Raw genomic sequence first — 24,513 nt, forward strand, 5'->3', positions numbered from 1 at the left:
CATTACCACCTCGGGGTGTGCATTAACTTTCCATAATTGAACGGCCCGTCGTCAATTATTCCTTACTTACAGTCCAGTTATGATGATATCAGATTCAAGTCACTGATGCTTGCCTACAGGACCATCACTGCACCGGCATACTTTCACACCCTCCTACACCAGCGGCGTCTTGTATTGCCTTCTCATAAGGGCAGTAAATGGCTTTCCCGCTCATTCTTCTTCACAACTCCTTCCTGGTGGAACATTCTTCCTAACTCAGTCCGGTCCACCACATCTCTCACAACATTCACAAAACTACTTAAAACATATCTCTTCTGTCAATACTTGACAGGATTTAGATTTCGGTCTTGCATGTTTACGTCAACTCAGACTGCTGATAAATATTACTCACATCGGCAGCTTTGTCTCGTTCAGTCGGTCTCGATCCCTCTTCTTGAGGAACAACTTTGAAGCTAATCCTGCTTGTACTGGCCCAGGTTGATAAAGCACTCCGGCTTGAAGTGATTCTCACAAACAAGCAGGTTTTTACAAGCAGGTTTTTACTTACGGTTTCTGATGGATTTCCACTAAAAATAAAATAAATCCACTCAATCCTCTCTTGTCTCCTGAGGCTGAGACTCAAACATTTAGCATGTTTTGCTAAAACGTTTTGCCATGACGTTAGAACAAGTTCAACTCTGCTTGCGAAAACAACAATGACGGCACCGCCGTGTGTGGAAATGTGCGGATTAATGGCCGGTAATATTATAATAAGAACCTCTTCCTACGTCAGGCTGTCACGAACTGCTCGGAGACTTGACAGGTGCGGATCTAAATGCAGTTTTATTAATAGAGATCTGGTACAAACAGACAATGAGTTCAGGGCAGGCAGCAAACAATCAGAAACGGAGTCACAGGCAATGGTCGAGGCAGGCAGCAAAGGTTCACAAAAACCAGCAGTAAAGTCCAAGGTCCCAAACACAGCGTGGTCCCAAACACAGCGTGGTCCCAAACACAGCGTGGTCCCAAACACAGCGTGGTCCAAAACACAGCGTGGTCCAAAACAAACAAGAACGCTCAGAAATGCAGTAGACACTAAACAAACCTTCACAATGACAGAGTGATTGAACCAGGCTTATATAGACAGAGGTTATTGCAAACAGGTGAGAATGATCAGTGTTCAATGAGTCCGGGCAATGGGTTATGGGAAATGTAGTGATGTAGTGAAAAGTCCAAGTGATGAGGTGAGTGCCCTCTTGTGGAGCACGAGGGCACTGCGGCTGACAGACATTACACAGGCAGGCAGCAAAATCTGATCTAATTTTGTAAAGTCTGTAAATCTGTAACTATGAAAATGCTATTCATAATAAAAGCATAAGTGAAGAATTGTGTATAAATGTGAAAAAATTGCATATTTTATATAACAACCAAATCCAGTTAACTGAGTTAGCGAAGTACGGAGAGTGGACCCCTGGACTAGATACAATTCAGGGTGTCCAGACAAGGTCCTGGGGGGAACTGTCCTGCAGGTTATCTCCAGCTTGTTAAAAATGGGGCAAATAGATTTAAAATTGTAAAATAAACAAAGGTTACTTAATGAGTATTAAATAAAGATTTTTATGATTTGAGACTTTGTTTGTACCTGGACAGGTCTAAACCTGTTGTGTTCTATAAAAAGGCACTAACACATCACAGAAATTAGATGTCGATAAGTGTGTTGTGGCGAGACCTTGTGTTGCATACGGGACTTTCCACCCACATGTTTTGGTGAATTGTTCCAACCACCATGTTAGTTTCATGGAAATCTGTCTGCTTCATGTGACTTTAAATCCATAAAAGAGGAACTGCAGTACTTTACTGAATGAGGTTTGTTTTTATTTCCACCCTAAACCTTTATGAAAAGCTTTTTATAGTAGTAGCAAAACATGTTCAGTGTCGTTTGTGCCTCTCTAGTTAGTTTCAGTAAAGATATTTCAGTAAATTTCCATTCTGGTGTCGTTTCTGTTCTGTTGGGTGGAGCTGATGACGTCAAAGGGTTTATAGGTCTGTTACTGTTCAGATAGTGAAACCTCAACTGACAACATTCTGGTGTCTAAGGATCAACATTACAGTGAGTATTTCTACTTCAACCCGTCCCTGAATTATAACATTAGTAATTAAGCAGGTTTACCTGCTTTGAGAACTACGATGAAATTAGGACATCACCATCTTTCTAGGTTTTTATATTTAAAAAGTTTTTGAGCTAATAAAGACGGAATCTAAGGGGAGTGGAGGCTGAGGATCAAAGATGAGCTCAGAAAAATCACCAACTGAAGTTCAGACTGAATTTATTTTCCTGTTGATAAGCATTTGTACATACAGTAATCAGTTTAGTAGATATTTAATAATGTCAAATAATTGTGTCAGTGATTGATAGAATGTACCTCATTCGCCCTTGCTACAATCTAATGAAGCGCTGGACCCACTTTTGCACCATCTATTTATGTCTGTTTATAATAAGTAAACATATAGTTTTGCACAATTTCTGTTCTCCATGTTGTACATGATGTACATGAAAACTTTTTGTTCTTACAGGTCTTGAAGCGCAGATAAAATCAGAACAATCTACAACTATGGTAGATTCATTCATTCAGTCCGTCATTTTGTGTCTACAATCATAGACATATCTAACTTTTTTTTGGAATTTGAAAGACAATTACAATTCTAATAATCACATTACAAATGTAATTTCATAATATTTCAGTCGAACAATCTGCGTCAAAGAGGACCTCTGGTCACACATCAGCTACCGGAAAATGCAGGTATCTTGACGAACAGCCGACAAGTGAAAAGTTTGACTTAACTTATTTATTATTACATATAGGAACTTATAGTCTGTTTAATATCTAACCTGTGTTTCTCTCTCCTTTATCTTAAATGTGTGCTTCTCTGTGATAACCACTGTGTGTGTGTGTGTGTGTGTGTGTGTGTGTGTGTGCGTGCGTGCGTGCGTGTGCGCGTGCGCGTGCGCGTGTGCGTGCGCGTGCGCGTGTGCGTGTGTGTGTGTGTGTGTGCGTGTGTGTGTGTGTGCGCGTGTGTCTGAGTTGTGAGTTTCTGTGTCTTCACCTTATTTGTTTTTACTTGTATAACTTTAAAGGCTTTAAATGTTTTAATAACAGAAATCTGAATAACAGACAGCAAGTGACTGATCTACTGCAGAAGATTTTGCTTAAAGTTAATTGTAAAAGCGCAATATAAATACACTTGACTTGATTTGACAAACACCTATAAATTAAATCATATATTCACCACAGAGACACACAAATCATTATTATGTAAATAATATGAAAATTGTTGTTGTTCTAAGCAATTCAGATGTTTTCTCTTCTTGTTGAAACACATGCAGCAGCAGCAGTAGGAGTGCAGAACAATGAAAGGAATATTGTTCTTCTGGGGAAGACGGGTGTTGGCAAGAGTTCAGTAGCAAACACCATCCTGGGAGAGAACAGATTTAAATGTGGAAGAAGTCTGTCCTCCGTTACAAATGAGAGTACATCTGAGAGTATTGTGATTGATGACAGAAACTTATCTGTCATTGACACTCCTGGTTTTTTTGGTAACACTCTTTCAGAAGAGCAGCTGGCAAGAGAGTTTGCGAGGAGTGTGTATCTGTCTGCTCCAGGAGTTCATGCGTTCTTGTTTGTTGTGCCGTTTGGTAGATTCACAGAGCAAGAGGAAGACATACTGAATCGAGTGCAGAAGGTTTTTGGTGGAAATGTGTTGAAGCATGTTATAATCCTCTTCACATACGGGGATGAATGTGACCTGGCGACAGTAGAATCAGAGATAGGTCAGAATGAAGTTGTGAAAAGAGTCATAAAGCGCTGTCAGGGGTATCACATCTTCAATAACAGAAATCTGAATGACAGACAGCAAGTGACTGATCTACTGCAGAAGATTGACACAATGAATGTCAATGGTTACTACACAGATGAGATGTACGAATGGGCACAAAAGAACACATTTGAAAAGTTTTGGTATTACTTCAAACAATTTTTCATTGCTGTTGTTGAATATCTCAGGGAAAAAATCAACAGTTTTAGTAGAGAATTGTTTCAACAGACAAGGTTTGCATATGGGCCAGTCTAAAACTATCAATACACGATAGTAAATATAGACAAGACAACATCATCTTTTTAATAATTGTATACAATTTAGCTTAAATGTTTTACAAATTAACAATGTTATTATACATATTACCTGATGCTAGCAGCACAATGTTGTTTTTGTTATACTCCTAAATAACAGTTTTTATAACTGTAATATACAACCAGAAAAAGGTTATTCTGTATAGAGTAAATTTAAACAAATGCAAACTTTTAAAGGTACGTTTCTGGTTCTAAAAGCTTAGTCTATATCAACTGTACCTTCAATTAGTTTGAAATAAAGATATATTCAGAATGACATTTACATAATGTCTTTATTATTGGGAAGTGATCAATTCAAAAGGTAAATGTATGTTCTGCTTGATCTTGCAATCTTTGTACATTAAAATAGTTTTATGTAAACTTTGTGAAACGGCTATTAAAACCTTTTAATACTTTAACTTTATCATTCTATTGCGTATTATATTCTTTTCCATTCTATTCCTCAAAAAGTCTTGTCTGCAAAAAGATTAAGGGTTCATTAATGGTGATGAAATGTAAATACATTATACTGAAATACAATTGAAACAACCTGTAACGCATCATCATGTTAGTCTTGTCACACCGCACTCAGGCCAGCAGAGGGAGTAAAAGAGCTCCCACACGTCCCTCTGACAGCGGTCTCATTATCGGACATTGAGATCACCTGTGCTTTATTTTGTGTGTGTATATTAGGCCAACATTCGCTCGTCTCTTTGCTCAGTCTTGATGTTCTCATGGTTCAGCAGACTTTAAACTGTTGTTCTAAATTTTATTTACGTTCTTGGATTTGGACCTGATTGGTTGGAACTATTATTTATGGACTTCTTTGATTAAGCCAGGAATTCTTTGTATTTTTTTTGGAGAAGCACTGAATTTTATTCACTTCTAGCCTGCCTCTTGTGCTTATCTGCAACTTGGGTCCACGTCACTTCCATGGCCTAGTGGTTAGTGCTCAGAACTTTCCGGGTTTAAGACCCGGTCCTGACAAGTACCGAGCCCGTCTGGTCACCCCTCGGAGAAAAAAAAACAAGACCCGCAAATCCGTGGCCACAGTTTTGTAATTCGTTCCCTCAGTTTACAAAACCGTGCTCTCGGATTAATGAACTGTACCCACGAGTTTACAAACCGTGCTCTCGGTTTTTGAAATCTGTACCCACGAATTCATAATCTGTGCCCACGCTTTCGCAATCCGTGCGCACGGTTTTGCAAACTGTAGCCTACTCGCGGAATTGAAGCCTCTGTCTGTCAACAGAACAAGCTCCTTCCTACAGGAACATTAACGAATATTGTATACTGTTTTATATATAAATTGTCCTAATGTGTTTACACACAAGCGCGTGGCGCATATAAAGCATGCGTTCATTGCCGCGTTTCACTGGCATAAAGTTGGTTTGACATTAAACTTTCGTGAATTTAGGGACCATCTCTAAAGTACACATTAAAATACCTTTTTCCAACGTCAAAAGCATTTAAAGGGAATGATTTATAGCCACAAAACTAACTGTACAGTGTTCATGTGTGTGTCAGATATAATGCACAACTTTTAGATTATTGAGTATTAAAATAAACCAACAAGAGTGAAGTGAGTTGAGAAGTAGGCGGTGTCCAACAAAAGTGAAAGTACAAGAGTGCTATTTTGATGAAAGCCATTTTGTAACACCGGTCTGTGCTGTGAAACCTGTGTAAAAGAAATAACAAATATCAATCTGCTTGTACCAACCACCCAGATTAAAGGTAAATCGTAGCGACTGTTTGTTACTTTACTATTAATAAAGAGTGCCTCAACGATCGTGAGCATCAGTAGTGCCATTATAGCCTTCATACTGAAAATATACACGGCACTATAATGTGCTGGCATTGTGGTTGCTTTAAATGCTATATTAAAAATAGAACGGTTCGTAGCATGAAGTCAAACTTTTTCTAGAATCATACAAATAATACATGAACTATATTTCTTGCAGGCTATAGCGATGGATAAGACTGACCAGACGTCCTCCAGTCGTGAACTTCGGGTTCTGCTGATAGGAAAAACTGGTTCGGGAGTAAGTTCCGCAGGAAACACTATATTGGGATGTAATGCGTTTCAGTCGGGACGAAGCCTGAGATCAATTACAGACAAATGTCAGCAGCACACGGCAGAAGTGTCGAATAAAATCATCACAGTGATTGACGCTCCAAACTTCTATAACTCAAGAGACATCGACGTGTGTGCAGAGTTAGAGAGAGGAATACAGCAGTCTTCTGCAGGACTCCGCGCGATCCTTCTGGTTTTCTCTTCAAACACTTTCACTCAACAAGACGCAGATATCGTGTCGCTATATAAACAGACATTTGGTGAGCACGTCTTGAAATACACTTTTGTGGTCTTCACGCACGGAGATGAGCTTCAAAATAAATCAATTGAACAACTGATAACACGTAATGCAGAACTGTCCAAGCTGATAGAAGAGTGTGGTGGGAGATTTCACTTACTGAATAATAAAGATCAGTCGAACAGAGAACAGGTCACTGAACTACTGGACAAGATCCACAGAAACGTGTCTGCAAATGACAACAGCTGTTATACTATAGAAATGTTTAAGGCTCAAACGAGGAAAGCTTTTCTGCAGAGATTTATGAGGCCGAAATATCTGTGTACCTTTAGTGTCATTGTGCTTCTCATGGGTTGTGTTAATATGTGGAATGAGGGTTCTTTGGATGTTAAAACTTTTATACATGGTTGTGCTGGGGTAACAACAGTGGTAGTTTCAGCAATTTGCTTTCACCAAAAGATCATGAAATGATGCAGAAAATCAAAACTACATTAAATCCAGGTACAAAACCAGATGTTCATGTTATTCAGGTATCCCAGGGGTTCGAGTGCTGCTTTTCCTATAAATTCTGTTTCCATGGTGTTATATGCTTTCTGTTTAATTGGTTTATATTGTGTGTTTTATGATTTGATACAAATTTCATAAATGGAAAATCAATTTATTAGAATCAAAGTTAAAGTTAAATTAGTTGATTTTTTTATTGTTCATTGTCAAATAAAGTGTATAAAGTAAAGGACAGTCAAATCACTATTTGGTGTTCGCAACCTTTTTTAAATTAATTATGTTGTAATGTTTGTTACACAAATGGAATAACTATCCTAGAGCAGTTTTGGCTGTGAGAAATTATTTTTTATTAACAAATGGTGTACTATGTCTTTGTGTGCTATGACAGACTTCTGGTTACTGTCTACCTTGCTGCCAGCAGTTTGTTTGTCTCTCTGCATATCACCTCTTTTTTATATTAATACATTGATATTTATTCTGTCAATCTCAATTTATATCTGATTCTTTACTAAATCTAGCAAATGCAAAACATTTGTGAAAAATTCCAGTCAGTTAAATCATAATCATAAATTAATAATCTAAATCATAGCACCAAGACTGCTCTCCTCAACATCACAAACGATCTGATTTTGTCTTCTTATCGTGGCTGCGTCTCTTTGCTAGTTTAACTCAATCTTAGTGCCATCTTTGACACAATTGACCGCAGTGTCCTCTTAAATAGGCTTCAAAATGATGTTGGCATTAGTGGCACTTCTTTGGCATGGTTACAATTATATGTAACTGACCATTTTCGGTTCGTAGCCATAAACGACAAGGTCTCTTATCGATCACGAGTTTAGTATGGAGTGCCACAGGGCTCAGTGCTAGGATCTTTGCTCTTAACTTTACATATGTTACCCCTAGGAGCTATATTTAAGAGACATTAAGTTAGCTTTCACTGTAATGCTGATGACACTCAGCTCTATATCTCCTCAAGACCCCATGAAACACATCAATTCACCAATATGATGCAATGTCCGATAGATAGAAAAAACTGGATGGCTAGCAACTTCTTACAAATAAATTCTGACAAAACAGAAGTTTTACTTCCGCAAGTAAAACCAAGAATACTGTCTAACTCTCAATGACTGTCCCATAAAGCTGGTCCAGCGCATAGCGTGTAGCGTTTGTTTGTAGCTCACCTTCCATGCAAGTCTCCTAATATTTTAGTTGTATATTGCTGACTAATATCTACTGTATATACTCAGTTAATAGACTCTCTTACTCACCGCTCTCCACTTTGCTAGCTTTAAGTGCAATATACCTCAGTGCGATGTCTTATACTCTTACACTTACGTAAATACATGTTATATTTTTTATGGTTATAAAAATGTACAGGTCACAATTGTAATACTTATTAGGCACACTTGCAAATAGCCAAACTACACCTTTGTATATTATTTATATTTTTGTATCCTTTTGGTCTTGTAAATATATTTTAGATTGTTTTCTTTTTTCTTTCTTGTGTTATGCATATACAGTACTGTGTGTTTATAAGAGAGCTGATGTAAGCAGCAAGCACTTCCCAGGAGTACTTTGTTATTTTAAGTCCTAAAGATGTTCTGGTAACATTTCAGTTCCAAATATTCAGCAGGTTGTACTTGATTCTACTCTTTGTGTAGTGTTGGAAAACAGGAAATGCTGTTGATTCAGCATGTTTACATATTGCACAGTGGACTTTATATCAGTAGGCTTCCATTGTTTCCGCATGCTAGTACGTGCCAGGGCCAGACGTATTACCACAACAGCGACCACGTTTTTTACATGTTCCTAAATTAACTTCTTCTTGCATGTCTTGTACTTGAACACTTAAATTTTGTTCAAAGACAAACTACACCAAAGACTTTTATGTCACATTTGGTTCTATCTGAAGACTTGGAAAGGTGGGCAATCGAGCAATTTACATAATGGGTAAAAACAAAGTCACTCCGTTTCTGTAGGTTTTGGTTTAGTTGTGTTGGTATGTTTATATGATGTTTTCATTTGTGTATACTTCACAGACGGATTTTCAAGAGTTGGAGACACAGAATTACGTAAGTGTCAAATCAAGAATTTAAAACACCATTATTTGTCGTTTTTTATTGTGCTTCATGGTAGGACCTTTTGGTGCTTTTAACTTGTGCGGGTGCTTTAAAAAAACTTTTTGTCGTTCTGCCATTAAATCTAGCCACTAATGTTCATTGGGAAAATGTCACTTTTATATGTTTGTGTGCTTATGTGTCATGTTTTATTTTCAGGGAACAGAAGCCAGCAAAGTCAAAGTGCTGATCGCAGCTGTGGTAAGTCAGCGGCATATTTCCATGCATATTATTTTGAAGAGGTACAGAATCTATTTTTTAAGTGATTCATATACTTGTAGATTGTGATCTCTTCTAAAGTAGCCTAAAGAAATAAAAACATTTTTTCATCTGGTTCAAAATAAGCAGAACTCTGCGCAAATGTTTCTTCTATGGCATCGCTTTATTAGCACCTTTATTTTTAAGACTGTAGCAACATAAACAAATGTGCACATCAGCAACAAGAATGAAATGAGTTGGCACGGCGGCCTATAGTCCTAAATATCTTACAATTTGACGATCAAATTACTTGACAACAATGTCTTCCACATGCTGGTTTGAATGACTTTTTTCATAACGTTTTACGAGACTGCTGGTGAACAACCCCCCAGATGGCGGATATCGCCTTAAAATCAGGGAAAACAAAGCGCACCGGTTTAGAAATATGATATCATTGGTCAGTTTTACTGATTTACTATTGTTCTGTCAGCTGTAGCTTCATCGCAGGCCCACCCTACGTAAGCATGTGTTCGACACTTTGCAGGCTGCGCAGACAGCGTATGAACAGAATTACTCTTGTTAGACTTTGAAATCTTAGGTGGATAGAGACTGCATTGAACCAGGAAGATGTAACTTTGTGATTCCCATACATCGTGACTACGTAACATTGGACATAGACATACCTGGAACGGACCATATTTGTCGCAGCAACATACTTTCAGCAGCTTTTCTGGGGCGTGACAAGTATGTCCCAACGACCACACAGGCACATTGTTAAAATCTTTTTATAATTATATTTAAACACATCTTTTAACAATTATTAACAAATTAACAAATTAATTTGTGCTTCAATCTGTGCATTAAAGATTCAATTTTATGCATAATTTGAGTAATTTTCTATTCAAATATGTCTTACACAAAGTAGCAATGGATAAAACAACCAGTGGTGTAAAGAGTACCTGAAAACCATACTTAAGTAAAAGTACAGATACCTTGCAGTGAAAATGACTCCATTACAAGTTACAAGTCACCAATTCAAAAATGACTTCAGTAAAAGTCTTCGAGTATCTGATTTGAACAGTACTTGAGTATTTTACTCACACTGAATGTAGGCTCAAAGCAGCACTAGTCCTCAACACTTAAGAGACAAAACAGTGAAAAACTAGAAACAGTAGATTAGTGAAGTGAGCAATCGCATTTATTTTCTTAAATCATAATAAGACTGAACACCTCAAAATTGCAACAAATCATGGCCGACATCATAACCTACTGTACGTCTATTACAAACACCCAAGTCTCATTTACGCTCAAGTGCTCATAATAAACCAAACTCTTTCAAAAGGTCTCTTCAATATAACAGATAAATAAAATAATGTTAAGTCCAATTAAAAAGTCAAAGCCTTTTTGAACTGGACATGCTGGTTTTGGCCTCATCATCAGCTGCAGTCATGTCCTCATTTCACATATAAACCACCAGCGATTGACATTGATAACCCTATCCTAACCCTACCTGATACTGCACTCTTTATTCACATAAAGAAGCCATGTTGACAAGTTTTAGTAAGTAAGAGCAAAACCCACAAGATATAGTACCTTCAATGCCCTGTAAATGGCCATATTAATTCTTCTGTAGTAAAAATAAACTGCCGCAAAAGAATGATGGGTACCAGGTGAAATGTAATGTGTAACTGCATTATTCATTACAAATGTAGTGGAGTAAAGAGTACATATACTTGTTCAAAAATGTAGTCAAGTAGAGAGTAAAAGTTGCTAATATCTTTAATACTCAGTACAACTACAAAGTAGCCAAAAAGATACTTAAGTAAAGTAACTAAGTACATTTACTCCAATACTTTACACCACTGAAAACAACACAGCACTGTTCATCAGCATCAGACATTTTATTTAGATTCTGAAGTAAATGACATAAATAACCAAAGACTTTAACACAATATAGAGGATTCAAAGCAGATATTTATTCACAGAGATGGATAAACATTCTCTTTAAGCCTAAGCTTCAGTTTAGCAGGAAGTCCGTTTTTTAGATACAACAATCAAAAGCTTCTTGAGTCACACTCACAAACATATGTGTTTACTCTCACATCTGTAAGGTATAACGTGAAGATTAATAATCAACTAAAGTAATATATTATGCAGTGAGGTAAAACGAAATGACCGTTAATGTTTAAATGATGCTAGCGCCTGGCTCTTTGCAGAATAGCTCCAGTTTAATCGCTTTGAAAAGTTGGATTTATAGCATTCGTTTGGACAATATAACAGATTTTTCTCTGATCCTTAATTTTGCATATACAATAGTCAGCATTTGAACAAATACCCGTTCTTGTCTTTGGACAACTTTGATTCACTTTTTTGATCCACTTCCAATGTTGACTACTGTAGTAACATAATAAACAGAAATGACCAGATTCATTAATCAAATGACCAGTGTCCGAGTAATTCTTTAGTATGTCTTATATGTTGGTTGTGTCATGTCCTCCATTTTGTGTTTCTCCTCCAGTTTGTCCTTTTGCTAATGGATCACTTTGTTTAATTGCCTCCACCATTGCCTTATTTTCCCTGGTTGTTTGGTATATAAATACCCGTGTGAGATCATATTTTTACTCATGTGAACATGACATTACAATGGCTTTTCAAATGTGACCTAATTTGAAATGAGTAGTGGTAGAATGTTTTACATTTGAAACTGACAAATAATAGCCAAAGTTCTTCCAAAAAGATGCTACTGCTTCTTTATTAAAATATACATTAAAATTATTAAAAGATATTTATTAAACTTGATAGCAAAATGTTTACATCTTACAACGGTTACCTGTTACATCTTTGATAGAAATGAATGCACTTTTGTACTTTTATAAGTACTGTAACGTGTAGCTTCCAAACCCAATATGATAACATAAGATGCTTTTCTTTAACACATTAGCCCCAAAGATGCTGAACAAAATAGAAAATGGATTATACTGTATTATAACAAAAGAGTTTATTTTTTTCACCAGTGGAGGAACAGGCACAGAGAACCAGAAACCCTTCTGACTTAAGGATCCTCCTTCTGGGGAAGACTGGTGTTGGAAAAAGTTCAACGGGAAACATTATACTGGGAGAGAAGAAATTCATTTGTAAGCAAAGTCTAATCTCTGTTACAAACTGTTGTAGTGTTCAGGAGTCAGAGATTGATGGCAGAACTGTATCTGTCATTGACACTCCGGGGTTTTTTGACACAAAGATTTCAGAAGTGGAGCTCGCACGGAGTGTGTTTCTGTCTTCATCAGGAGTTCATGCGTTCTTGTTTGTTCTTCCTGTAAATAGATTCACAAAGCAGGAGTCAGAGGTATTGACACAAATTACACACATTTTTGATGAAGGTGTGCTGAAGTATCTAATAATACTGTTTACAAGTGGGGATGATATTGAACAGGAGACGTTTGACTCAGAAATAAATGAAGTTAAAGACTTAAAAGCAATTGTAGATAGCTGTAGGGGGTATCACATCTTCAACATCAATGATCTGAAAAACAGAGATCAGGTCAGTGGTCTACTGCAGAAGATTGACACAACGATAGAGCAGAATGGAGGAGCGCATTACACATGTGAGATGTTTGAGGAGGCACGGAAATTTAAACAAGAGGAACCATTTGAGGGAGAGGGGGGAGAAAGAAACTCGTTTAAGAAGTACTGGCAAAGATTCAAAGATTTTTTCAGAAGACTTGCACAGAGAATAAGACCAAGACGGTACAATCGTTTGTAGTTATTTCCTGAGAATTCTTTATTTTTACAGTACACTCTTAAACAAATGGTGCTATATAGCACTAATAGTGGTTCTTTGCTCGTAATTTTAGGGAACCACTTTTAGTTCTATACAGCACCATATCTTGGTTCTTCAGAGGTTCTTTGGGGTGACCGACTGAAAAGCGCTATATATAAATAAAATTGAATTATAGTGGTGCCTGGAGAAGTGGGTATTCTGTTCATGTATGCTCCCATTTTTAAAGCGGTCCAGCAAGGTATGAATGCCTCGGTGTTCTAATGTAGCCAGGTTTCCACCCTGCTTTTCTGCACATTTGAAGTTTTGTATCAGAAATGAGTGATGGCCACAGAAGAGGTGCAGATTCTGCAATCAATCCTGGCCTACAGGCTATATGAAGAGACAACCAGGGCAGTATGCAGGAATTTAGAAATACCAATATCCCAAACAAATTTGACTTCCTTGACCTATATAGATTGCAATTTAGATAACAATAGCTAACGTCCAACCATGTCTGTCGTTTTTTATGATTATCAGCATCAGTAAAAAAGTAAACTCATGGTCAATATTTGAATACAAATATTATACAATCTATGTTTCGCGCAATATTCCCGTGCATACCCTGCACTACACTAGTGGGGATATGCAATGCCGACTGATAAAGAAGTGAGTATACGCCGTATACCTTCGACTACACCGCTGGCTATATAGCATCGTATGGTTCTTCAGCGGTTCTATATCGCACCTCAGTCATCCCAAAGAACCACTGAAGCACCAAAATATGGTTCTATATAGCACTACGAGCAAAGGACCACATTTAGTAGCACTATTTTTTAGAGTGTATGTCTTTGGTCCAACACAATGTTTTTGAGTCATTCTACAGAAACGTTCACTTTTGGGTTTTATGTTTTTGATAAATTAGTTATTATTTAAACGTGGGTTAGTTCGGCCCTTTATGGATCCGCATATTTGACAGCTCAACAGGTGAAGAAACAATGACAAAGTCAAGTTATATTTATGAATGCAATATATATTTAAATGCATGACACTGTCGGAGAAAATGGCCAAAAATGATCTCAAGAGGTCATTTGGATGGTACCCTTTAAAAAGTCTTAATTTAAGTGCAATTATGTACTTTTTGGAAGGGTCCTCCACCAGTGACAGCTACAAACTATTTTCCCCTTTTTTTCTGTCAGTGCATGAGGTCGTATAGCATAGACTAGAATGTCATACAGCAACCCAAGTTGCTTGTAATGCTTTTTATTATAATGAAAGTGTGAGTAAAATGTAATCTCAAATTGGTCCCTGAACCTCCAAACATGTCCTTGGGAACAATCACTTTTTATGGTAGTTTGTGGCGAGCGGCCGAAATGAGTAACACACCTGCAGATAATGACTCGTACTGCCCAATGCACTTGACGCGAATAAGTTAACAGCCTACAGAAGTAAACAGCCGTTCAACGTGCCTGCAGTACTCCTCAGCCACACTGTAAATTAGACGAATTTTACCCTGTTTAACATAAAATCTTTGCAGTGTAACTGCCACCAGTAGCTCTTACCTCCTGAACGTGCAGCCTGCCACACCGGACATCACGACGCTTCCGAGGCCCTGTATGACACATCTAGTTAGATGCCGGTTGTCTCCTTTTATACCCATGGACCATACCATTTCCTCAACAATAGCTAGACTGGTTGATCGCATCAAAACATATATTATGTCATATGTCTCTGTTTTTCTGCTCTTTCTCCATATATGGTTCAAGTTGTCATTCACTCTTGATATTTTATCATCAGTAGGGTTTGGCTGAATGAGGCTTTGTTTAGTCAGTACATCATTTCTTTATTGTATCTGTGTTTGTGACATTCCACACCTACTTTGTGTTGGTGTACATCACTAAATGTGTCATGCAATCAACTAAAAATCAAGTGAAGAATCTTGGTGTGATTCTGGAGTCCGACCCTAGTTTCAGTAGTCATGTTAGAACTGTAACAAAATCAGCATACTACCATCTCAAAAACATTGCAAGAATGAGATGTTTTGTTTCCAGTCAAGACTTGGAGAAACTTGTTCAAGCCTTCATTACCAGCAGGGTGGATTACTGCAGTGGTCTTCTCACCGGCTTCCCAAGAAAACCTTAGACAGAACCAGAAAATCTGAGCATATTACACCAGTCCTTCGATCCCTACACTGGCTTCCAGTCACTTTTAGGATTGATTTTAAAGTACTGTTACTCTTTTATAAATCACTAAATGGCCTTGGACTGACATCGCAGATATGCTCACAAAACATAAACAGACCACTTAGATCATTAGGATCAAGTCAGTTAGATATACCAAGGGTTCACTCTAAACAAGGGGAATCCGCTTTTAGCTTTTATGATACCCGTAGCTGGAATCAGATGTGCTAAAAAAATGATCAAAACTCATCTTTTTAGCTGTGCATTTACTGAATGAGCACTGTACTTTGTCCGAACTGACTGCATTATATTTCATGTATAATCAGTTTATTCTAAACTGTTTGAATTAACTTTAAATCATTTTTTTAAATTGTAAAGTTGTTTAAATTCCTTGTTTTATTGTTGTGATTATTTTAGATTATTATTTTAATTATTTTCACGAAAATCACTTTGAATTACCATTGTGTATGAAATGTGCTATACTTGCCTTGCTTTGCCTTACCTAAACGCAATTAAATAGATCTTAAGTTGTGACTATTAGTCTTGTTTTATGTTCTGTTATTTCATGTTTTCTCCATTTGTTTACTTCTTTTGGTAACACTTTACATTAAGGTTCCCTTCAAAAAGTATTTATAAATGTGTTCATTAATGATTAATAAGTCATTTACAAATGCATTATGAAGCACTTATAACTGCGTAAATAAAATGGGATTCTAACGAAAAACCTGCCAAATTGTGAGCCATTTTAACTTCCATGTTACAAATGCTTGATAAATGTATTTATTCACTATTAATTTGACTCAAAAGCAGATTCATTATATCTTGATGCAAAATAGGCTGTCCGACGGGAGACTGTAGGGTGTTGTGTTGGTTTTTCGTATTATTGTATATTTTATATCTTATGTCACTTTTCAAAGCATGTTGCTTACCTGATCCGGTTCAGAATGTCTTCCGGTGTCCTCCAGAATGCCTTCAGATCACGATGCTTATCCAAAGCAGCCTTTTCTTGCATGCCATGAGATAAATTCATCAAACTTTTCATCACTTTTTAACACTAAGTGCACAAAAGTTGTTGTAAACGTGTTTGTTTACAATGTTTTATTATTGATTCAATTACATCCAATAGTTAATCAAAACCAGAAAACATTTATTTATTAATTATTGTAGAAACAGAATGCTCACAAGGCTACATCTCTGATGTGAATCATATATTTAGAAGTATTGACAGCCCATGAAAGTGCACTTTAAAGAAAAGTAGATGCCTGTGAAGTATTCATTCACAACTGGCCAAAAAGAAGAGCAAAAACACATGACAGAAACATCTATCTGTGCATTCTGATAAAATGATGGTAAACCAGTCGATAAAACAACCACACCAATAACCATCATCTGTAGGCTTATTCCGGTTTACATTTGGAAAGTTTTGTCTGTTTAATACAGTGGTTTTCAATGCTGGTCATATTTTGTATGTCTCCCTCATTGACCACATCTGAGTCAGATGATCAGTTCATTAAATGAGAGCTCCGTGAACAGATCGAAGTGAGTCAGATAAGTGAGAGAGAACATGAGTGTCTCCAGAGCGGTGGGTCTCGAATGAGCAGGATTGAAAAACCACTGGTTAAATGAATACCTTAGTGTAGATAACTCACTTTAATGACAGTCGAAACACTCAAAAGAGATGAAATTATGGTTTCTAATGATAAATTAATAAGTTGACTGTAAATATGACAAGAAATCCAGTGCCACTAAATGATGATAAGCTCTCCATATTCTTCATAAACATTTCCTCAGTAAGTGTTAATGAAAGTCAGTGAGTGCAGCTGTGACACGTCAGAGGAGATCTGGTCCTCCCGGCTGAGCCTGTTTCTCACAAGGTTTTTTTTCTCCATTTATTCATCATTGGAGTTTGGGTTCCTCGCCACAGGGCCGTGTTGGCTTGCTCACCGGGAGACTGCATTTATTAGATATTATTTACTAGAATGATCTTGCTTGGTCTATAAACACCATGCACTGTGCTGTGTTTTACCTTTCTGTGTTTTTCTTATTTGCTCCTGTAAAGCTGCTTTGGAACAATGCACATTGTGAAAAGTGCTATATAAATAAAATTGAATTGAATGTTTGAGACATAGCTGCAGGTTGCAAAACAGTTTTACAGTACATTACAAACAAAACACTTTTAAATTTGTTTTCTTTCTAGAGCGTGCCTGAATTAGGTTAAAGCAAAATATTAATGAATACATTAACTAACAAACATGTACTAACATGCATGGTGGCTGTTATTCATGCAGGAATTCATATGACTCATGACGTAGTCCTACTTATCTTTTGATTAGCTTTTGGCTCAACTCGTCAATAATTCATATGAAAGTGATATTAGTACACTATTATTCATGTACTGTTATTGTAAAGAGATACCATTTTTGTTTAGCATTAGTTTTTCATAGTTTAAGTTTGTAATGTTCACATTATATATTATTCATATTTGAAAGTGACCAATGTGTCAGATATGGTGACCCATACCCGAAATGTGACCATCCAGTGAATAGTGAACACACAGCAAGTGGTGAACACACATACACCCGGAGCAGTGGGCAGCTATCACTTCTGCGCCCGGGGAGCAAGGTGTCATGGCTCTGCCTCCTTTAGTCATGTTTTTCTTGGTCCTGTGGCAGAGTCATGACAAAGTCTTTGGTTATGTGTGGAGAGAAACATATTATTGTCCTTTTGACAATAATATACATTCTCTCCAGTGTCTCGTCATTGGCCCCGCCCCTCTCGTCTCATGTATTGCTTTCCTGCCGTGTCATATGTTTCCCACCTGCCCTCGTTAATTATCCTTCGTTTGTCTTACCTATAAATGCCCTCATGTTTCTTTGTCTTGTGTCCGTGGATTACCTACGTTCGACGTGCATGTATGGTCCTGACGTTGTGTTTGTATTCCCTTGCCTTGTTTTGTGACGTTGTGTCATAAGTCTGTTTTGTTATTTTCTAGTTTTGCCCCATCGTGGGAAGTTTTTTGTTAGTGTTCTAGTTTTGTTACCGTGTCTGCCTTTTCCCCCTCGTGGGTTTTTTGTTTCTGTTTTATGTCCAATAAAGTCTCGTTTTGTTAACCCCTTAATCCCTGCTGCCTGCACTTGGGTTCTTCCCTTACCTGTCGTGACACAAGGGCCTTGCTTAAGGACAGCTCAGCTGTTACCCGCTGGCACTGAGAATCCAACCTTCTGGTCACGAGACTTTTTCCATTTCCATTTGGTAGTTTAGCAGACACTTTTATCCAAAGTGACTTAAAGAGAATTTTGAAAACAAAGCGATATGTCACCGGGGCAATAATAAAATAAGTGCTAATACCAAGTTACTAGAACCTGTTACGAGAGAGAAAGAGAGAGGATTAGTTGTGTACCTTCAACTGGTTTTTACTTTCCATACATTTAGGTTATAAATATGAGAAGGATTTAAATATTAATCTTGAGCAGAAATGGCACATGTTTGGCTTGGTTTCCACAGCAGACAGGGAGGGTTGAAATGGGAGACTATCTTTAATTCCCTCTCTTGATTGTTTTACTGTCTGATGATAAGAATAGACGAAACTGCATGAGCAGAAGCAAATAGACTGAAAGCAAATTTCAATGATTGTAATCAAATTCCAAATCAGATCTTTTTCTCCATGAATTGACAGATTTTATCTGACAACCTAACAACAAATTCTTGTGGCAATACTGTGCAAGCTTTCAGAACAATGACGCATCACATTACAGACAAAAGATTTACTGCTGATGGTTCGTCTGTGTTCACATGTGATTTACAGAAAAACCCTCAAGTTCCCGTCTGACAGCCTACTTACTGGAAACATTATGAGATACAAATTTTATAAAAGGACATGTTGTTCTTTGTGTTAAATCGACCATGAATCGTACTTCTTACAGATAATTTACAGACACAGACAGAACCATTGAGGCAAATTGATTTAGTTAATCTTAAAGTTAGGATAGTATGTGTCATGGCTCTGCCTCCTTTAGTCATGTTTTTCTTGGTCCTGTGGCAGAGTCATGACAAAGTCTTTGGTTATGTGTGGAGAGAAACATATTATTGTCCTTTTGACAATAATATACGTTCTCTCCAGTGTCTCGTCATTGGCCCCGCCCCTCTCGTCTCATGTATTGTTTACCTGCCCTGTGTCGTTATCCTTCGTTTGTCTTCCCTTTAAATAGCCCTCATGTTTCTTTGTCCTGTGCTTGTGGATTGCGTATGTACGTGTTCGTGTACCTTGTGCTTACCTGTATATGGTTCTTGTCTGTATGCTTGCCTGTGCCTCATGTTGCCGTCTTCCTGTCATAGTAAGTGTTTAGTTTAGTTTAGTTTAGTTTAGTTTAGTTTAGTTTAGTTTAGTTTAGTTTAGTTTAGTCTATGTCAAGTGTTGTCTAGTTTAGTTTTAGTTAGTCTTGGTCCTGTTGTTCATTTTATTATTTTCGTTACTTTTTCGTTTACCCCTTCGTGGGTGTTTAGTTTCTGTCTTTTTGAAAATAAAGTCTTGTTTGTTAACCCCTTCACTGCCTGCCTGCATTTGGGTTCTTCGCCACGTCATCCGTGACAAGTATGTACCAGTATTATATGTACTTTCACTCAAGTAAGGAAGATGTGTACTTCGTCCATCTCTGATAAAAAGGCTCATAATTCAGTCAAATGTGTTTTTTCTTTGTCTTGCACATGTTTTTGTGTGATAATTAGGTTTAGGTGTTGGCGGATATGGATTTGAGTTATGAAACCATGGTCTCATAACTCCAATCCATAATAATTACCATGGAATAGAGTGTCCTCCACTATCATTGGCACTCTTGGTAAATATGAGCAAATCTGCATTGTTTCTCGTTTTGATCTTTTATTTTAAAAAATCTACAAAATTCCATCATTTCATTGAAGGAAAACAATTTGAAGTATGGGAATATCACATTGTAAAAAAATGTTTTTCTGTATTTAATTCACTCCGCAACTTCAATCTATAAGAAAAACAGCTCTGGGTCTTTTTTTTCGAGTCCATTCCTCCATAAAGAATTTCTCCACATCCTTCAAATGTTGGTTCTCCCTCTCTTCAGTTCATCCCACTCATGTTCTATAGTGTTCAGGTCAGGGAACTGGGATGGCTCTGGCAGGATCTTGATTTTGCATTCAGTGACCCATTTTTAGTTGATTTTGATGTTTATTTTGAACCAGTGTGCTGATGGAAGATCTAACTACCACCCATTATAAGATTTCTATGAGAGCAAGTCAGGTTTTGATTTTTATATATGTTGGTATTTAATATGAAACATGATGCCATGTACTGTATCTGATCAAGATGTCCAGAACCAAGTGCAGGTGATTTCAAAATCAAGTGCAGGTGGTAGATCCTTTTCCTATCTAGTGCCTAAACATTGGAATAGTCTTCCCTGCACTGTCCGGGAGGCAGACACACTCTGTCAGTTTAAATCTAGACTAAAGACGCATCTTTTTAATCTTGCATACACTACTCTTCCATAATATAAATCTTCTGAGGGTTTAGGCTGCATTAGTTAGATCAACCGGAACCAAAAACACAACTGATGTACTTGTTGCATCAAAGAGTACAGAACAGTACTCTACTCTCAGCCAGTCTTGTCTCATTGTTCCAAGGTTACCACAGCGAGCAGGATGCAGTTCATGGCCTGACCTGATGGTAGAGCGGAGAATGGGAAGTGGGGACCTGACAAGAGCTGAGATGATAGAGCTGGATAAAGAAGGACGCGGTCTCTTGACATGTCTTCACCACAAAACTTCAAATGCTATTAGATTATTAATGATAATCTTAAACTATAATTTATTTTATTATTAAGTTTATTTATTTTATTTAGCCTTGTTGTGCAAGTTCTCTGGAGCTTGTGCAGAGGCAGCAGCTTTTGCCAGAGGGGAACTGGAATCCCCTGGTTGGGCCTGGGTTCTCCTGAGGTTTTTTTTCTCGATTAGAGTTTTGGGTTCCTCGCCACCGTTTGCATACTGTTTTTGCACTATCTGCCTGACCGGGGGGGCTGCTTTAGAATCTTAAAGTTTTACTTAATTAATATTGCATATAGGAATTTATTATCTGTTATATTTGACCTGTGCTTCTCTCTCCTTTATCCTAAATGTGTGCTCTCACTGAGCGTGTGTGTGTGTGCGTACTTGTCTGTGTACGTACGTGTGTGTGTGTGTGTGTGTGTGTGTGTGTGTGTGTGTGTGTGTCTCTGTGTCTGTGTGTGTTGGTGCGTGTGCGTGTTGTGTGTGTGGAGTGTTTTGTGTGTGGGTGTGTCTGTCTTCTGTGTTTTCAACCTTTTCTTGTTTTTGCAGGTACAACTTTGATTGTTTTGCTTGTAGTCAATGTGTCTCATGTACAGCTGCTTTGTAACAATGAAAATTGTAAAAGCGCTATATAAATAAAGTTGAGTTGAGAGTTGAGTATAGCTGCTTTGTAACAATGAAAATTGCAAACAGTGAGTGGATTTGATTTGTATTCAATATAAATATTTTTTATGATTTGAGACTTTGTTTGTACCTGGACAGGTCTAAACCTGTTGTGTTCAGGGGGCAGTCGTGGCCTAATGGTTAGAGAGTGGGACTCGTGACCGGTTCGATTCCGAGGGCCGGCGGGTAACGACTGAGGTGCCCTTGAGCAAGGCACCTTACCCCTACTTGCTCCCCGGGCGCTGCAGTGACAGCTGCCCACTGCTCCGGGAGTACGTGTGTTCACTACTCTCTGGATGGGTTAAATGCAGAGGTCACATTTCGTTGCCTTGTACCTTCGTACATGTGCAATGACAATAAATTGAATCTAAATCTAAATCTTCTATAAAAAGGCAGTAACACATCACAGAAATTAGATGTCGATAAGTGTGTTGTGGCGAGACCTTGTGTTGCATACGGGACTTTCCACCCACATGTTTTGGTGGATTGTTCCAACCACCATGTGAGTTTCATGGAAATCTGTCTGCTTCATGTGACTTTAAATCCATAAAAGAGGAACTGCAAGTAACTGAAGGAACATGCAATGTTTTTTTATTTCCACCCTAAACTTTTATGTAATGTTGTTTAGAGCGTTAGTACCCTTGGGGCAATTAGCTCAGACTGTCACGGTGCTTCACATACACAACCAACATTTAACACCTACAGTACAGTAAATATTAACATACAAAAACAGAAAAAAAATCTGCAACAATTTGTTACATAAAGGTATCGCTTCAAGCACAAAAGTGAATTCATAACAATTCGTAGAACATCTAATTGCCCTTAGACGTCACCCATTGGGCAGCCTCTCAAAATAACGATGCAAAGGACGTGTCCTGTCTCCTGTTATTCTATGAGCCATCCTCACCACTTTCTGTGCATAATAAGATGTACTTGTAATACTTCGCAGGGGGACGCACAGGAGTTTTGAACACAGAGAGACAGTTAAGAAGAGAGAAAGAAGAAGAAGAGCCAGAGCTCGAGGAGCTTCCAGTGAGGAGAAAAGAAAAAGCCCAGAGCTTATCTTACATTTCCTTTCTACTCATTTATGAAATAAACGCTATAAGTTACTGATGTGCAGACCAATACATGTCAAGTTAAGTTGGTAGCATGTTAGCAAATACGTTATATATTTGGGGCATTGTATCTTCACATTTAGCTTAGCTGTGCATCTATATATTTTTTACATGTTTATGAAACCCAGCGAAGTTAATACTGTACGTGATGGACTTTGAGGAAGAGTTGATGAGTGCTGATGAGCTTCTTGAAAGCTTACGAGCTCAAGAGGTCAAATTAAGTAACATTTTAAAGTGAATTAAAAATGTGTTTCTAATAGCACGTATCAATGCGGATTTCAAAATATTCTCTTAATGTTCACAATTGCTTCTACTTTTTGTTTAATAATATGTACTTAACAGCAATATGAAATGGTTATTTCTTGAACTTCATATCTGTCATATAACTTCACACCGTTATATGTAAATAATAACTTTATTTAAACACAGCCCGAGTTGGGCTCACATGTCACATACACTCGGCTAACGGCACCCATCCGACACCACTTCCGTATGTGACGTAACACCCCCTTACGCCAAGCAGTATGGGTAATGTAGTGAACTCCACATCATCACATCTCCCCCTTTTACAGGTAACACAGTTAACCCATAATAATAACATAACCAATGTAATATTAAACACTGTTAACCCCTCTAGTAGTTTCTTGCATATACACTCTACCGACAGCAATATATACTTCAATCAGAATAACATTTCCAACTAAATACAATTAAGCTCTACCTTAATATCACCTGCAAAACACAACATTTATGAAAATACTGTTTTCTGAACAACAACCATTTCACCAATTTTCTCCAGGTATCATACCAATAACATTTAAGCATTTCAGTAAATAACACTTTAGTAAATGACATCTAAGTATGACTTTACTTTCCTCATTCCTTTTCTTTCTCTCTTAGGAAAGTGACCCACTCTTAGTCTCTAAACCGAACTGGAATTTTAATTACTCTGCCACTAGAGGTTGTCCTAGCAACAGGAACAGAGTCCAATGTAACTTGCTCTGAATGTCTGACAGGTTCTGAACTTTCCTGATCATGCCTTGGTTCTTGCCTTGGTTGTGACAGTTGCAAATAACTGTTCATGTCAATTCTTACAGAATCAGTCTCTGAAGATACCACTCTCTGTAAGTGACGTCTGTTTCTTCTGAGAACAGCTCCATTCCCGGTCTGTACAAAATATGAACGTGGCTCTTTAGCAGTCCTCACAACTGTACCAGATGTGCACCACGTTTTCTCTCCATCCAATTTTAGGCGAACTTTATCTCCAGGTTGTAAAGGAGTAAGTGTAGAAACAGAATGTCTTTTGTCATAGAAACGCTTGTAACCCTCTTTCGCACGTTTGTCTTTTTCAGCCACTTGTTTTCTGCTGATGTGATGTTGTTGCAAAGTTTTCTTCAGAACAGGCAATGTAGTACAAATCTGCCGTCCCAGCATTAGCTGTGCAGGGCTTACTCCAGTAGCTGCAAGTGGAGTAGCTCTGTAACTCAAAAGAGCCAAGTGAGGATCTGGCTGACGCAGAATGTGTTTCGCTGTGCCCACGGCTCTCTCAACAGCACCATTCGATTGTGGGTAGTGAGGGCTGCTGGTCACATGATAAACACCCCAAGATTTACAAAAATCTGTGAAGTCCAGACTACTGAACTGGGTAGCATTATCTGAATGCAATTCTCTCGGAATTCCCCATCTCACAAACATTCCTTTTAGCGCAGAGATTACGCTGCGACTACTAGTGATA

At 37.8% G+C, this 24,513-nt stretch overlaps 3 protein-coding genes across 4 annotated transcripts; all 3 read left to right on the top strand.

Annotated features, from left to right (window-relative positions):
* Positions 1 to 1,827: 1,827 nt before the first annotated feature.
* On the top strand, positions 1,828 to 4,558 carry LOC130561083 (GTPase IMAP family member 7-like). Its single transcript, XM_057345202.1, has 5 exons — positions 1,828 to 1,845; positions 1,999 to 2,089; positions 2,554 to 2,594; positions 2,723 to 2,780; positions 3,365 to 4,558. The coding sequence occupies exons 3-5, from the start codon at positions 2,592 to 2,594 to the stop codon at positions 4,105 to 4,107; spliced, it is 804 nt and encodes a 267-aa protein (XP_057201185.1). The 5' UTR covers positions 1,828 to 1,845; positions 1,999 to 2,089; positions 2,554 to 2,591; the 3' UTR covers positions 4,108 to 4,558.
* Positions 4,559 to 5,719: 1,161 nt separating this feature from the next.
* On the top strand, positions 5,720 to 7,312 carry LOC130561082 (GTPase IMAP family member 9-like). Its single transcript, XM_057345201.1, has 2 exons — positions 5,720 to 5,879; positions 6,107 to 7,312. The coding sequence occupies exon 2, from the start codon at positions 6,116 to 6,118 to the stop codon at positions 6,926 to 6,928; it is 813 nt and encodes a 270-aa protein (XP_057201184.1). The 5' UTR covers positions 5,720 to 5,879; positions 6,107 to 6,115; the 3' UTR covers positions 6,929 to 7,312.
* Positions 7,313 to 8,717: 1,405 nt separating this feature from the next.
* Positions 8,718 to 23,046, top strand: LOC130561080 (GTPase IMAP family member 4-like). 2 transcript variants are annotated; one of them, XM_057345199.1, is made up of 5 exons: positions 8,718 to 8,911; positions 9,001 to 9,033; positions 9,238 to 9,279; positions 12,291 to 12,410; positions 22,613 to 23,046. In XM_057345199.1, exons 1-5 carry the CDS (start codon positions 8,908 to 8,910, stop codon positions 22,774 to 22,776), a joined length of 363 nt encoding a protein of 120 aa, XP_057201182.1. In that variant the 5' UTR covers positions 8,718 to 8,907; the 3' UTR covers positions 22,777 to 23,046. The 2 variants fall into 2 exon arrangements, with proteins under 2 accessions (XP_057201182.1, XP_057201181.1); XM_057345198.1 differs by lacking the exon at positions 22,613 to 23,046 and having other exon boundaries at positions 12,291 to 15,716.
* The last annotated feature ends 1,467 nt before the right edge of the window (positions 23,047 to 24,513 follow it).

The sequence above is a fragment of the Triplophysa rosa genome, linkage group LG11 (assembly GCF_024868665.1).
Source record: "Triplophysa rosa linkage group LG11, Trosa_1v2, whole genome shotgun sequence".
In the NCBI taxonomy this organism is placed as follows: Eukaryota; Metazoa; Chordata; class Actinopteri; order Cypriniformes; family Nemacheilidae; genus Triplophysa; species Triplophysa rosa.